The 16,108-nt window shown below is 36.8% G+C and overlaps 1 protein-coding gene and 1 long non-coding RNA gene across 16 annotated transcripts in view; one reads left to right on the plus strand and one right to left on the minus strand.

Moving 5' to 3' along the window:
* The window catches only part of UNC80 (unc-80 homolog, NALCN channel complex subunit), a 185,213-nt gene that overhangs the window by 70,579 nt on the left and 98,526 nt on the right, over positions 1-16,108 (plus strand). For 8 of the 14 annotated variants that reach the window (XM_039352938.1, XM_039352942.1, XM_039352945.1 and 5 more), the window contains exons 22-24: positions 2,522-2,694; positions 7,700-7,912; positions 12,952-13,123. In XM_039352938.1, coding sequence (XP_039208872.1) covers positions 2,522-2,694; positions 7,700-7,912; positions 12,952-13,123 — 558 coding nt within the window. The remainder of the gene's footprint in view (positions 1-2,521; positions 2,695-7,699; positions 7,913-12,951; positions 13,124-16,108) is intronic. The other 6 variants (XM_039352941.1, XM_039352946.1, XM_039352947.1 and 3 more) reach the window with 2 other exon arrangements.
* The window catches only part of LOC120312333, a 97,291-nt gene that overhangs the window by 58,168 nt on the left and 23,015 nt on the right, over positions 1-16,108 (minus strand). The window lies entirely within an intron of this gene.

A 16,108-nucleotide genomic window follows, 5' to 3' on the forward strand; every position in this document is an offset into this window, starting at 1 on the left:
TTTTACAAATGTTGTTGGGAATACAAAAGATGAAGTAAGTAAGATGAATACTTTCTGTCTCCAAACGTTGATAGTTCTCCTGGTAATTCTATAGTCCATTCCATTTTTCTTGTTGTATCAGAACGTTATAGATTTTTTTTCCTGTTTGTATTAAATTGTAATTCTTTTCATTTGTTATTTCATCAATTTGATCATACTCTTCTAATTTTTAGTCTGTTATCTGATTTATTTGTTCATTCATTGTTATTTCCTGGGTGTTTTTTAATTGTAGATTTAGATTGGAAATATGCTTATTTAAATCATCAAAGTTCTTTCAAATTTCCTCGTGGTTTGAATCTATTATTATTTGTATTTGTCCTAACATTACATATATTTCCTCCTGGAAAGTATTTATCTTGCCTTGAAGTATTACTTCTGGAGGCCCTTGATTTTCCAGGCTAAGTCCTTCAGGAGAAAATATTGAATGTAGCATCCTGTCATTTTTTGATACGTATGTGATATCCATGTTGTCTCCCCCCCTTCAAATAATCTTTCATCAATGTTTTAGTTCAAAAGTCAATTTATCAGTTAGTCAAAATTACAGTTCAGTATGTTAAGCCACTTTAAATCCTTCCTGTAGATTCTCCTCTAAAAGATTAGCCAAAAGCCAAGGTTTTTCTTTTCCATAAACAGTTCTTAGATTTAAGCAACACTCTAGGTGTTTTTTTTTCTTTCAGACACTTTTTAATCTTATATCTGGCTCTTCCTTTGTTCCCAGCTGTCTTCAAGGTATTTGCAATTCAAAGGAACAGCTTTTTCTTTGTTTCTAGGCATTCTGCCAATTTCTGAGTCCTTATTGTTAATATTCTATTCTCTGATTCCCCACTAGATGTCAGCAGTTATTTTTTTTTTCATTTTTTTTCAATCAAAAAGCTATTTTTGTTATATAGTTTTATAATTCCATCAAAAACTCTTTAGGGTATAATCCTGATAGTTTTTTAGTTCCTAGATTTATCCAGACTGTAGTATTTTAAATCAAATTTTAGTATATCTCTTTCCTCCTTAATATTAATTCGCCGCTTCCATCTGTAAGGGAATGGGGATATAGTCCCCTCCCTTCACTTCCAGAGGTTTTCTTGCTTTGGGAATCTTTATCAAGGATTCAATTAGTAGATAGAAGAAAGAAGATCAGTACTCTCACCAATTCCAAGCACGCTATTCACCGATGTTCAGGTTTGTGCTCTGGGACTTTGACTGCAAGTAGCTTGGGCCAGATGCTGATCTCATGCTAGCCTTTCTCCTGTCGGGTTCAGAGGGCTTCCCCTGGATCAAATGAAGCAATTGCTGTCGCTTCATGATCAATGGGGTGCCCCTCCTTCATGGTCACCTCGTCAGGGAGAATTTGGACCCATCTAGAGTCCCCCTGGCAGGACAAAACTACCCATGGGGAGCAGAGGTCTGCTTTCACACAGCCATGCACTACGGGCACAAAACTGGAAGTCTACATTTTGATTCCTGCATTGAACAGGAAGGTTGCCTCTTCCAGTTTTATGACTCTATGAATCAGTTATGCAGGAAATAACATAGAAAACAAGGCTTATCCAAGTTGAGTTCTTTTTATAGATTATAAATTTATTACAAATTCATAACTAAACATAGATATTAGCTTTTGTTAATATTTTTTCTTTTCTTTTTTATATGTGTGATGGTTTGTTGTGACTTGGTCTTATTCTCTCATGCTTCCTAAGATTGATATTTCTGTTTTAAAATGTTCTGACTGGTCAAAAAAGTTGAATTTAATAAATGCAAAGTTTTACACAAAGTGAAACTATTTTCTTAAGCATGAAATGATGCAGCAGGTTATTTCTCTTGTTATAATAATCAATCAGTTATGGTTGTGCCATCCAGAAATATTTATTAATTACGCATGTCTTCGGTTTTTCCATTAAGGATCTTAAGTTTGGTACATGTCATTCCTCATTTTAATACCAGTCATGCAATCTATCTTCAAAAGTCACTTATCACTTATCTTCAAAAGTGACATAATCATGACAATTCATAAATCCATAAAATATGGACTCAGGTTTCAAGCTAACTCCTGACCTCAATGTGTAACTTCTTTGAAATATCCCCATACCTCTTCTTGACAATCTGTGAACTTCCTGCACATTTAGCAGTGCTTCTTTCATTCCCTGTCCCAAGTGTAGACTAAGCATAATTCATTTATGGAAAGTTTTAAAATCAGTGTCTATACCCACTGTGATGAACTTTGATCCAATCCACTCTTGCATAAACCTTACCCATTTTCTCTGGTGCTAGGTGAGATGAAACATATCCTAAAGACTACATAGAGTTTGTTGTAGTCATAGATATTTTGAATATATGCCTCTCTCATTCTGTCACGGTTGATGCTCAAGGGCAGGACAGATCAATAGAAGACATTTACTTCAGAATTGTCAGTAGAGTCAACGAATGTTTAAACATTGGTGGGGGCTTTCTCTTTCCCCTCTCTGCCGCCCTCCCTTTTCGATTTTATTTTAAGGTTGTCAGACTTATGAAGATCATCTGGCTTCCAACCAAGAGGGAAACAAATCCAAGAATGTGGTGAATTTGGGAGCCATTCGGCAAGGCATGAAGCGGTTTCAATTTCTCTTAAATTGCTGTGAACCAGGAACAATCCCTGATGCTTCTATCCTTGCAGCTGCTCTTGATCTTGTAAGTACCTATGCACTTATTTAAGGGTTCTGTTTGTAATACTGAAAACTCTGTTTTGTGCTGAAGTATGGTAACTGCTGGAAAAGATGGGAATACTAATGCTAAGCACAATGACAAATAATTTTTTATCCATCTGTAATTATGTCTTTCATTTCATTTGGATTTATGCTATGCCTAATGAAAACAATTCTTTTCTTATTGAACCTTCACTTGTCACAACTCCACTTACTAAGCCTCTTATACAGATATGTCATTTATAACTCCGGCTACAGTAATTCCACAGAGTTCAGTTGATGTTATCAATAATTAGCGCATAGCTATGAGTCTCAAGTTGTTCTCTGGGAGGTAAAGGGATAGCGATTTGAGGAAGTCTTCACTGTATTCTGCTTTAGGAATTATTTATAGCCTGGGATTTGTGGATCCAAGGATTAAATAATCCATCTCCCGCATAGATTGGGATCCAAAGAATCATTGTGCAAGTTACTTTTTGCTTTTGTCTCATCTCATCCACCATTAATACGCCTCACCAATTGCTGATTTTACACTGATTGCCATTTAACATAGTGTTTTGATGTTTAAAACCTTTGGAGTTGCATGATATATTTTGGTAAGTAATTCTACCTATGCATACATGTTCCCAATCACTAGCATCCTCATGTCAGTAGTTCCTCAGAGATACTAATAGATACAAGTTCTATTAGGAAGTAGTTAGATTTACTTAATTTTGGAAGACACTGGAAAAATAAGGTACAAATTTTCTCTTTTGTTACCCTCATTCCTCCTGACTGTGCTTTTATTGCCTTCTGTGTAATTGTACCAGTAGTCTCACATCTCAAGACATTACAGTAAGTAGTGCAGAGGATGCTGTAGTATAGAGTAGTAATATAAACTACTCCCATAAACTACTCCCCCTCCCCCCTCCCATCCAGGCCATCTTAAATAGCAGCATGAAGGCTGGGCCTGAAGTTGAGGCCTAACACCACTATTGCCTCACAGTATTCTGGGAGCCAGTTTTGTCTGTGATTAAGGCACAGACTAGAAAATGTGAGACGGTGAATTCTAGTCCCACTTTAGACATGAAAGAAAGCTGGGTGACTTTGGGCGTTCAGTCTCTCTTAGCCCAACCCACCTCACAGAATGGTTGTTTAAGGAAAAGAGGAGGAGGGAGGAGTATTAGGTTTGTACCATGTCTTCAGTTGTTTAGAAAAATCTAAAGTTAGGATAATAAACAAACAAACAAACATCTTCCTGAGGCACAAGAGCCTTGAGCAATCTCCCTGAGGCACATGAGTCACAATTGTTCCTGTGACTCAGTGCTCCGCAGGATCTGCTGCAGACCACTTATCTTCAGGCAGTGTTCTCTTTCTGTTGACAAGCCTCTGTGGCCTATCTGAGGTGCCTCTAGGTCAAATGAGGCCTTTGTTCTTGAAGAGGATCTGTGCAATCTCCAAAAACTATATAAAAGCATGCCCTGTTCTCCTGCAATTTTCAGAAGCTCCAGAGATTGTGCAAGAGCACAGGCCATTTTCATGCAGCCTTCACAGCGTCCATCTTTGACACACTTGTCATAGATGGATATTTGTGTTTCAATCCCTTTGTTTGAGGACACAACTAGACTTTCCTCTGTCCCTCTTTCTTGGCCTTAATTTCATGTTGCCTTCTACATGTGGAGAGCCATGAAAAAAGGCATGCCCAATATCTATAGAAGAGTTTCCAGAAGATTCACTAAGGAAACCCTCTGCAAGTCTCCTAGTATGAAAAAAACCCACATTTCTGATTACTTAATATTTTTCTTAGAGAATACTTTTTTTGTGATTTACAACCTTGTTTTTCAGTGCCTAGGAGGTATACATCAATAGAAACCTCATTGGTGCAACTACCCAGTTGGTGCAACTATCCAGCAATTATATTTGAGGGGCAGGGGGAGATCAAGTACCCATATATCTAATCCCTCTCCTTGTATGTACAGTTGACATCTGTAGAGGGTTAGTGCTTAAATGAAATCACTATGAAGAACATGAGTTCCCACCACTTCTGGGATATTGATATCCCTGATCACATGATGTTTGTCCTTTCTTTCTGCAATGCAGAATAAGAGGTTCCACATCCTTCTGGCTTCTTGAGCATATACATAGGAAATGCCAGCAAGTGGAATTCAGACTCTCTGGCTTTAGGTTTTCAAGAGAACATATTACATAAGAAGGCAAAGATCTGTGTCCCAAAGTCCAAATCCTTGAGTTTCTATGGGATACCTATATCCACTCAGAACACTGCTTGTTTCATTCCGAGCTGATTCTCATTAGCTCCAATGAATGCTGCAATTCTCTCACAAACTATATAAATTCATATATTCTGAAGCATGAATTGCACATTAATCTTAACTAGTGACAATCAACTCTCCCTCCCCTCCCCAAATTCCGAACTTTTTATCTATCCTTTGATCTATGTGTTGAATTCATTATTCAGAAGCCTTTTGCCACTATATGAAACTGTCAAAGAAAATGGTGATTTTTGTTGTTGTTATTGTTTTCACCATCTTTAAACTACATTGTACAAATACTGTAATAGCAGCAGGACGCAGCTATATAAGCAAATTATGAGGAAAATGTGCATCTTATTTTGAATGTTGCAGCCATGTGTCGCTTTGTTTCTGTGGACAATGAAAGTGGTAACTTATGGTTCTTTTCAGCAATGCATCTTGTGGCTAATTCATTTCTCTTCATTTGTGATGTGTTTCTCTGTGGTGTGAATTCATCCTTATCCATTCTGTCAAACATCTTCATCTTTCTCTTGCTGCTTCTTCAGATTGCTCTGGGCATAAGGTAAGCTACTGCAATGCCTTTGCATAATGCTCTGAGATTCAGCATGTTGACTCAGTGCAATGTGGATAACATTTGTTTCATATGAAGTTGAGCCAACAGAAAGCTATATCATGGCTCCTCGGTTGAGATAAGGCTTGAGGCATTAGATGTAACTGAAATAGATCTTGCAATAAAGGTCCAAGGGCTGATGTTGCCAAGCAATTAACCCCTTTAGAGCTATAGAGACCAGCCAAGCATTCCAATCAAAACTATGTTCAACTGAACAGAGCTGCCTACCTCGCATTTGTTAGAAAAAGCAGATATGACTCCCTCACAGTCCACTTTGGATCTGTGGGAGATAGATTTGCATTCAGAGTTCAGATTTATTTTCTCCATTTAATTTTAAAATTCCATATTAAACTTTTAAGTGCATATACATTGATAGTTGCAGATTCGATTGGTGAGCTAATATGGCTGGCTCAACACAGAATTGTAGATATAATGCCCTCTTCTGGTTGTATAACATGATAGAAGAGTAAAACAATAATTAATTTTATATTTATAAAAATATAAACATTAAACTCACTTTTCATCTTACTGCAGCTAAGGAGGTATAAGAGAAAAGGAACTTGTATTTGACCTTGTTTACTCCAATGAAATTAGTTAACATGAAACAAGAAAAACACCTTCTCTGGGGGGGAGGGAATCAGCTTTTTGGGAGGCAAGAAGAAAATTCTTATGTCAATCAGGGAAGCCTAGTGAAAAAAAGAAATATAATGATTATTTACAATGTTAGTTCATGTATTAATTAAAGAATATTGATTTCCACTTGGTAATAGCTACATAAAAATTCAGGGGTCAGTTGAATATATGTATGAAAGCAGACAAATCCGGCATCGTGTTATTTGGATTAAGTAACAAAAAGCTACTGTACATGTATGAAATTGGATAATGTGATTGTTTGGTGTGATGTGAATAAACCTTAGATCCCTCTTCTCCCCATGTGTGCTGTGTAATTATATATTACCTTGTCTGTGCCATAGTTTGAACTGTGCTCCATCATTTGCCAATATAGATTTACTTGCAAATTCAATTTGTACAAATTTTGAAAAAAATATCTCTATGGATTATAGAGATTGGAGAAAAATTCTTCAGTTTACAATTTAATCTGAAGCTACCTAATTTGTATTTCCCAGAACTATACACAAATAGAATGTGTGATACGTTAATACCAACATTTTTCCAGATAGTTCTTTTTTGTTTTTGCTTTATGAACAGGAACAAAAAGTCATACTGAAATGTGCATAGTGATGGAATAATGTTCCAAAGCTAATTATAATTGAAGTATTATTTGAAAATGTATATATTTTGGAAAGTATGTACAAAAATGTATATACATACATATGAAAATGCAAATTAATTTTCAGGTTATTTTAATTAATAAATAAATACAGGCATGAGATATTACAAATTAACTTTCAGCAGACAGATTAGTCCCTCTGTAATAAAAGAAGGGAGGGGAGAGTAACCAAAGTACCTTTTGATGTACTGACAAATCATGAACTGGTATTACATTGGAATGAACTGATATTTCATTATCAAGGAAGTGGTAGCCCTGTGTTGAGTCTGAAGTACTACACTTATTAGAGCTAAATCCCTACAAAAAGTTTAGATGACTTAGGAATAGTTTATGAAATTCTCATTTTTATAGAAACTTATGTTTCTTACAGCCAAATGTATTAAAATTTGAAGAATTTATTTATTTTTACTCTTTTCCTTGATTTATTTTTAGCAATCTCATTTATATTTTGTGTAAAAATAGTGTAAAGATTTTAGTATATTTTTAGTATCCTATCCTTTAGTATCTCTTGGGATGCTAATTATTGTTTTAGAATAGTTTTTTCTTGAAAAAGTCTTGTCATGTTACACATTGTCTTTTTCAGTTTACATGAAGCCATTACTGTGAGCCTCATATCAAAAAATGTTGAAGCATTCCTCAAGTACCAAAAGAGCCTGCCCTCGTCAACTGATAAAAAGCCTGAGGTCCAAGCAATCTATGATATTTGCTTCATTTACATTTGCTTGAAACAGCATTGTACATTTTTTATTTTAAAAAATTGAAACCTGACCCCCTGAGTCTTTGACATTTTTTTTCAGCTTGCTAGTTTTCATCTTGTTAAGGACATTCTGGTAATGCATTTTAGGAGGCACCAGTAGTGGCGAGGGCGGCCCTTTTCTTGGAATGTGCTCGCTTTGTGCACCGCTGCAATCGGGGCAACTGGCCAGAATGGATGAAGGGGCATCATGTGAATATTACTAAGAAAGGCCTTTCTCGTGGGCGTTCTCCAATCGTGGGGAATAAACGAAACCAGAAGTTACAGTGGAATGCAGCCAAGCTCTTCTACCAGTGGGGGGAAGTAAGTTTCACTCCTTCCTCTCATCTTCCGTCCCTCGTTTTCTTACCAATCAACACCATCTAAGTTCTGTTCTGAATAATCCATTAGCTTTCTGATTTATACTATTCATGTAGTATTATTCATGTGGTATTATTCATGTAGTTTTGTTAGACACATATTTTAGGTAGCCTGAACAAGGTTACTTAAATGATTCCACTTTTCTGCAATAATTTAGTGATCAGTTAAGATCAGTGGCTCAGATTGTTTTCCAGGTTTTTTTACTATTAAAAAGAAACAAGATTTGTTCAGGGCTGATTTTGTGGTTCTAAATGTTTTTGCTTTTACTCCCTCTCCACAGCAATGAAACAAGCTCAATTTTCTGTTTTATTTAGTAAGTTATTCATAGATTTACAAGTTGCTGTCAAAAAAACCACTGATCAGAGTTAATTAAAAATGCAATACAAAAGTTTGGCCATTGCTTTTGCCTTAGGCAAGCCATTTTTCATTGGGGATAGTAACATTTATCCAATATACATGGCTGTGGAAAGAATTACAGAAAAATGCAGACTTCCAAGGAAGCAATGGCAGACTTAATATACCAGTAGCTCTGTAGAGAAAAAGCTAATGACCACAGTGGAACAAGGAGCCAGCAAATGGATCAACTCCTCAGAATCTCTCTCCAGATAAAGGAGAGAGATTGCCTACAAGTACTCCATATGGTGCCTCCCTGCAAGGAGACCATGATATAGCAGTCTTTGGCAGTGTCAAGCCCCTAGGCTTGCCATGAGCCGGTGGGACATGGGGAGGATGCAGCCAGCAGCTGGCCGATGTTCACAGGGGGGCCATGAGCACCACCCGACTCCCGACAGTCAGCTGGGAGTGGGTCGGCATCCAGGCGTCGGTGGGGAGCAGGCGGGTCCGCTACACACCACCCAGCTCCCAACAGCCAGCTGGGAGTCGGCCCAGCTGGGAGTCGGCAGCAGGCCGAGGACAGCTGACAGGCAGGTTTTAAAGCTCTGGCAGAAATCTTCAGAAAGGCAAATCTCATTATATTGGGTGCATTCCCTTCAATCCTGGTGAAAGAGGTTTTAAGCAAGGACTTATTTTTTTTTCTACTTTTGCAAATATTATTTTATAAAATAAAGAAAAAAGAAAAAGCAAACTAACATTTTCAAACACTAACAATAAAAAAACATGTGTATGAAATAAAAAATAACAAATATAACTGGTCTATAAATAATTAGAAAATACTATATTATATAAAAAGATGTCCCTGATGTGGAAATCTATTTATCTATCATTCAAATTGACCCACTGTAACTGTTCACTATATTAAAAAAGTAATTAACAGGTAACCCCAAAAGTAAAACTAATCTTCAAAGCCCTCTGTAAGCATCTGTTATTATATTTAACATGCAGAAAGTCCACAAATGGCTTCCAATCTCTTATAAACTTATCTAATCTATTGTCTCTAATCAAAGCAGTTAAATTCACCATTTCTGCCAGTTCAGTCAATTTTTAAATCCATTCAGTTGGTGTATAAACAATCCTTGGAACTATTACCATGTAGAGAAACAATGTCCCAAACTGTTTTTCTATTGATTTATCCATAATACCTAGAGGAAAGGCTTCCTTAGTAATTGTATTTTAAATATTTTCTTTTGTCATTATTAAATTTATCCAATATGATTTAGCATACTTACAAGACCACTATATATGAAAAAATGTATTTGAAGTTTGATTACATTTCCAGCACTTGTTGAGAATCCCTCTGTACATTTTTGCCAAAATATCCAGAATCAAATACTATGATAAATCATTTTATAAAAGTTTTCTTTTAAACTTAAATTCAAAGTAAAATTTAAATCATTGGTTCATACATTTTCCCACTGATCTAACATTATGTTACAACTAATTTTCATCTTAAATGACATTTTATAAATTTTAGTAATCAGATGGTCATCTCCAGAGCATACGTTCCTACTCAGTTAAGATTTATCTCCTACAAAAACACTTTTTATCAAATTTAAATCTTTAAAAAATTCTATAATAGTTAACTCAGTCACAATTAAATTTTTCACATACTAGATTTTCTCTTGTTTTTAATCTTAGGTCCCTCTTCTTCAAACATCAATAAATTACAATATGTCATCCATTTAGATTCCAGTAGTATCTCTTTTCTGTTGGGGAACTATATAGTCTGAAAAAGAAATAACATTCTAGGTAGTACATTCATATTGACTGAAATTCTTCCCATTCATGACAAATCTAATTTTTCTATGCAAGTCCAACATTATCTCATTTGATGTTTTAACATATTTTTTATATATCTAGAATTTTCATTAGTAAGAGTCACCCCAAATATTTTACCTTTTCATAGCTTTAAATCCTGTTTTTTATTTCCATTTTTTCTGGTCATCTTCATTCATATTCTTTGTCAATATTGTCGTCTTTTGTTTACTTATTTTCAAACCCGCTGCATCTCCAAATGTTTTAAACTTCCTCATAGCGTATTCAATATTCTTCAGTGGGTCTTGCAAAATCAAAATCAAGTCATCGGCAAAGGCATGAAGTTTATACATATGAGCTTTGATTTGTAATCCTTTTACTCTTGTCTTGTCTAATATCTGTGTTTAGCAATTCCAACACCAAGATAAATAATAAAGGAGATAAAGGACAACTGTGTCTTATTCCTTTCTGGATTTCACACAATTCTGTCAAATTTCCATTCACCATAATCTGAGCCTTCTAGAGTGCATAAATGGATTTCAAAAAATAAGTCCAAAATCCATCTTTTCAACTACTATAAACAGAAAATCCCAGATCAAATTGTCAAAAACTTTTTCTGCATCCCAAAAAAATTAATGAAACTTTTTTGTCACTGCGTTGTTGTAAATGTTCTATTATGTCCAAGACTATACTCACATTGTCCTTTAGTTATCTTCTGGGTAAAAAAACCACATTGATCTTCCTATATGTAATCTCATAATTTTTTTTAAGTCCTTCAGCTAAAATGGATGTAAATAATTTATAATCATCATTAAGAAGTGAAGTTGGTTTGTAATTTTTCACAGAAGCTAAGTCCTGCTCCTCTTTGGGTATCAAAGATATATGGCTTCTTTCCATGAACCAGGCATAGAGTTTCCTTGTAAAATAGAGTCCATTAAGTTCTTCATTGGAAGAAGTAGATGATCTTCAAATGCTCAAATCCACTTGATAGGCCATTCAGTCCTGGAGCTTTACCTGTCTTAACTCTTTTAATTGCCCATTTATATTTCAAATAAAAATCTTACAATCCATCCATTATAATAAAGAAGTTTCAGGTATTCCATTTCCACAACCTTGATCCATACCAGACTTCTTTTTGTCTTTTTTTAAAGGCCAACTTCTTATAGTAATTAATTCTTTGTCTTTTAAGAAATAATGCAATTATGATCTATACCTTTCCAGAAAAACTTGGCTGTGCTTTGGTGCCGAATTTAGTCTAAAGCATTGATTTCTAATTCGAATTTATCTCAGTGAAAAGTAATGTTGTTCTGCTTTAGAAGATCTGTCAGGAAGGAGTATTCTTTATTTTTCTTTAATATTGTAATTGGAATTTCTCTAAATATTTGCACCTTTTTCTCTGGAATCTCTGTTGGTAATGTTTCTGAATCATTTATTTTAAAGTAGATTTTACAAATTGAATCATGACATTTCTTGACAGCTGTCTTCTAATTGCATATACTTAATTTTACAAATGGACTAAAGGGCCAGGTCAATTTGAAATAAGATTTTGAAATTAAATATAAGACATCTTCCTGTGGGAAAATGCTGTTGATTAGAAAAGAATATGATGAGAGGACTTTGAACATTGGACACAAGGGGAAACCAGAAAGAACTAAATATTACAATTAAAAGAGAAGAGACCCAAAAATAAATAATGGAGCAAAATATTCTAACTTTGGAAGAATTTAAGGATATTTTTGGAACACTGTACTAAGAAATTACTCTTAGGTTTATCTGTTATTATAAAAATTGATTTAAAAGATGATATAGAAGAGGATAAAGTTTTTACAGATAAAACAGTGATGCTGATTCTAATGTGGATATAAAAATGACAGGAACAAGACAGATGTGGATTTATAAATGAAGCAGCTGATGTCTTAATATTCACTGGATTTATAAATGAAGCAGCTGATGTCTCAATAATTAAAAGGAATGCACAAATAAAAACCAGATTCGGATATTTATTGTAGATTTACAGAAGAGATGTGTTACACTTACAAAGGAATTTCTGAGAAGAGACAAAGAGAAAATAAAAGGACACTATTTAAAGAGATTAAAGATCAAGATCAAGATTCAAAGAGAAGGAATACAAATGTGGATGATTTGATCAGGGATAATATATATATTTTGTTTCTGGTAGCTTTTAAAGGAGGCTTTAAACATTTGTTTATAGATAAGATGTGGAAAAAAGAGAACTTGTATTTTCAGAAAATGTGATAAGTTACTGTGTTAAAAGCAAATGAATAAAAATTTGGTTTAACTTTTAATGATCTGTTGCTGATTACAACTGAGTGACAAAATTGTTTATAGGTAAGAGATGAGATATGGGAAGAGATCTTATATTGTTGTATCAGAGGTGATAAATTTCTGAAATTGTTTATCCATATATATATGTGTGTGTGTGTGTGTGTGTGTGTGTGTGTGTGTGTGTGTAGTTTCTTCATATATTTCTTTTTTCTTCCTTGCATTTTTTATTTTTCTCTTTACTTTTTATATCTTTCTTAATTAGTATTAATTTTTTATGTTTGGATCTGTACATTTTAATAAAAATTATTATATATAAAAAAAGAAAGGATTACAACAGGTTGCTAGATGTTGAGGTACTTTGAATGTTGTAAATTATTACATAAAAGCTCTACTTTGTTGTGGTATTTTTCCCAGATTTTTTTTAATGACATAATATAATCAACATGAATGCAAAAGAGGTCTTTATTTGCAAACTTCAACATTACAGTTGAGCTTTCTCCTTTAAGAAACCTTTATGACCCTTTGTTAATTCATACTTTTGGCAGGCAATTGGAGTCCGTCTCAACGAACTTTGCCATTGTGAGAGTGAGAGTCCGGCCAATCTGCTGGGCCTTATTTATGATGAGGAGACCAAGAGGAGGCTGAGAAAGGAGGATGAGGAAGAAGACTTTTTAGATGACAGTAAGGAGACTCCCTTTACTACAAGAACCCCCACTTGTAAGAACCTCTCCTTTAGGAACACTTATTCTTTTTTCTTTTTAAAAAATTATTTTTCTTTTTTTTTGTTCCCTTTCCACCCAGTGTTTCACCACATTTTCTCTTTTTTTTCTTCGTTGACTATCTGAATCTAGCTCTCATACATTATGTAATAGTAGATGCATTAAAAATTAGAGGAGGAAGAAATAATTAGATGTGCTATCTTTTATATAAAGTTTATATAAATAAAAATTTAGCCACCTGCAGAATCTTTTGGACCTATTTGGGTTCATCTTCTCATCTGCATCCAATAATTACTTCCAGTAGCTCAGTAATACCAAGGTAAACTTATAACTCAAATAGAGTAAACATCTACTTGAATCTGCACTGACTGTTTACTGGGGACTGAGAATGCAGATCTGAAATTTCAGTTTCCAATATGATCCATTACTGGTTTTTAAATTTATTTTTAAAAATTCTGTGCTCAGAGCAGTGTACACAGCAAAGCCTAAAGATTTAAAACAGTAGTAATAAAATATAAATTACAATAGTGTTGATCAAGATACTAAATTCTAACATCCCCCAAATAGTCTCTACTGGTACCCAATTTTTACTTCTTTATAAAATCTCATTAGGGAGAAGGTATTTTGTATATATGAGGACAAGATTTTCTGAAACAGAAACACCACCATGAAGAAGGCACTGCTATGGGCCTCCCTGGGGTGGAGGACTTACATTAGGACTCTTACCAGATTTACTTCTGGGTAGATGGTCTTAGAAATAACCAGGTCTTGAGACATGTGAGATTTTAAAGGTGATCGCAGCACTTGAATTGCACCTGGAAACTGAGTGTTTGCACTTAAGTGTTTGCACTGAGTGTTTGCACTTAAAGTGGTATATAAGTCTCATAAATAAATAAATAAATAAATAAATAAATAAAATATATGGGTTAGATTATATTGCATTAATCCAAATTGTGTAGAGGTGAGATTTCACAAAGCCTTAAACTACCCATTTTCTCACTTAAATGTTTTCCTGCCATGAGAAAATATGCCCCAGGTTTGTGAGGATTTCAGGTTTTTTAAAAAAGTGCTATGCATGACTTATGCTTCTGCTAGCCATCCTAGTGTCCTCTAACTCCAGTGGGTTGGTGAAAAGGAGGGTTCTTTTAGATGGTTCCTGTTATGTCCCGAGCCTTGCAAACGGCTCGGGCGTTTGCAGGCAGTCCCGGGCAGGTGCAAAGCTGCCCGGGACCAGACAGGCTGTCGCCAGCGCCGTGTGCATGCGCGGGTGCTGGCGCGGGAAAAGTAACCCATTTACCCGGGAGTTGCCTATATAAGAGGCTGCGAGGCGTTTGGGCGAGGCTGAAGCCATCTTCCTGTAAGCTGAACGCTGAATAAAAGAAACTGAGAACTCCAGCTGCTTCTCGTGTCTGTTTCCCGCCACGGACTCAACACTAGCGACGAAGGTGGGATGCCTTGCACTACCTGGAAAGGAAGAAGTGTAAGCTTACCCAAGGAGTCCTGAGCGGCGGAAGAGGAACGACGTCGACTCGGCAGCTGCCCGCCAATCCGGTGCGCATTCGGGGGTAGGCTGGCTGATAGACCCATCTCCTGAAGATCCGAAGATGGCGAAAATCGGAAGGATTTCAGAATTCGACGTCTCACATCCAGAGCTGTGGGAGTTCTACGTATCCAGAATGGAGAACTACTTCAAGGCAAACCAAGTGAGGGAAGATAGCTTGAAGGCTGCCACCCTGCTTTGCGTTTGCGGCCAAGACTCCTTCGAAATCGCAGAAAACCTTGCAGCACCTGTCCCAGTAGAGTCTGTAAGCTACGCAGACCTGAAGAAGCTGCTGAAGGAGCACTTCCACCCCAAGGTGTCCGTTATCTCATGGCGCCACACCTTCGAACAAAGGGATCAACGGTCCAGTGAGTCAGCCAAGGAATACATCGCCGCGTTACGGAAGGCCGCCAAGCCCTGCGAGTTCAAGGACCTCGAGGAACGACTGAGGGACCGATTCGTGTGCGGGTTAAGGCATCGAAAGCTACAACAGAGACTTTTCGCTAAGGAAGAATTATCCTTCCAAGACGCCTTAAGGGAAGTCACCGCAGAAGAAGCAGCAGGCGGCGCCGTCAAGAACATGCGGCCGATCAGAAGCAGTGCAGAGGGTGCGTCCGTGCACCAGGAAGACGTCCAACGAAACTCCGAGGAGGATCCGGATGAGGAAGTCGACCGTCTACACCCCGCGAAGGAAGAAAACCAGAAGGGAAGCTCTTCGGCTCCGCTCAAGTGCATCGGCTGTGGAGGTCGCCACAGGAGAACCGACTGCAAGTTCCGCTCCGCTACCTGCCGGGCATGCGGCAAACAAGGGCACATTGCAGCTGTGTGTCTGGGCCGACGAAAGGCACAACCCCAAGAAGAACGCCTGAAGGGTACCAGACTCCCCAGCCAGAATAGGGTAGGTTTTTGCGCTTCGCGAAGAAGCATCTGTAGGACAGGCACACACAAGCCCATGAAGAAAAAGCTGTCACTCAACGTGAAGCTACAAGGGGTTCCATTATCTATGGAACTAGACACAGGGTCTGCCCTTTCCATCATTTCATTGCATACATTTAGGAAGATTTGTTCCAGTAGTGGGACTAAGGCCAAGTTAAGGCCTTCTGATATTGTATTAACAGATTTTCAGAACTCAAGAGTGTGTGTTAAGGGGGAGGCCACCCTTAACGTGCAATACAAGAGTTTTGAAGGTCCACTAGACTTATTAGTAGTAGGGGGTGAACGAACGAGTCTCATAGGACTCGATTGGTTTGAGGCCCTGGGGATACACGTCACAGGACTCAACAGCTTACAAACACTCGACCTACAGGAAGTCTGCAAAGAATTTGCAGATGTTTTCAGCCCCCAGCTGGGCACATTCAAAGGACCACCTGTGTCCTTAAAGCTAGACCCCACTGTCACTCCCATTAGGATTAAAGCAAGAAGGGTCCCTTTTGCTTTAAAAAG

The sequence above is a fragment of the Crotalus tigris genome, unplaced genomic scaffold, assembly GCF_016545835.1.
Source record: "Crotalus tigris isolate CLP2741 ecotype Arizona unplaced genomic scaffold, ASM1654583v1 scf7180000018485.2372832, whole genome shotgun sequence".
Classification (NCBI taxonomy): domain Eukaryota; kingdom Metazoa; phylum Chordata; class Lepidosauria; order Squamata; family Viperidae; genus Crotalus; species Crotalus tigris.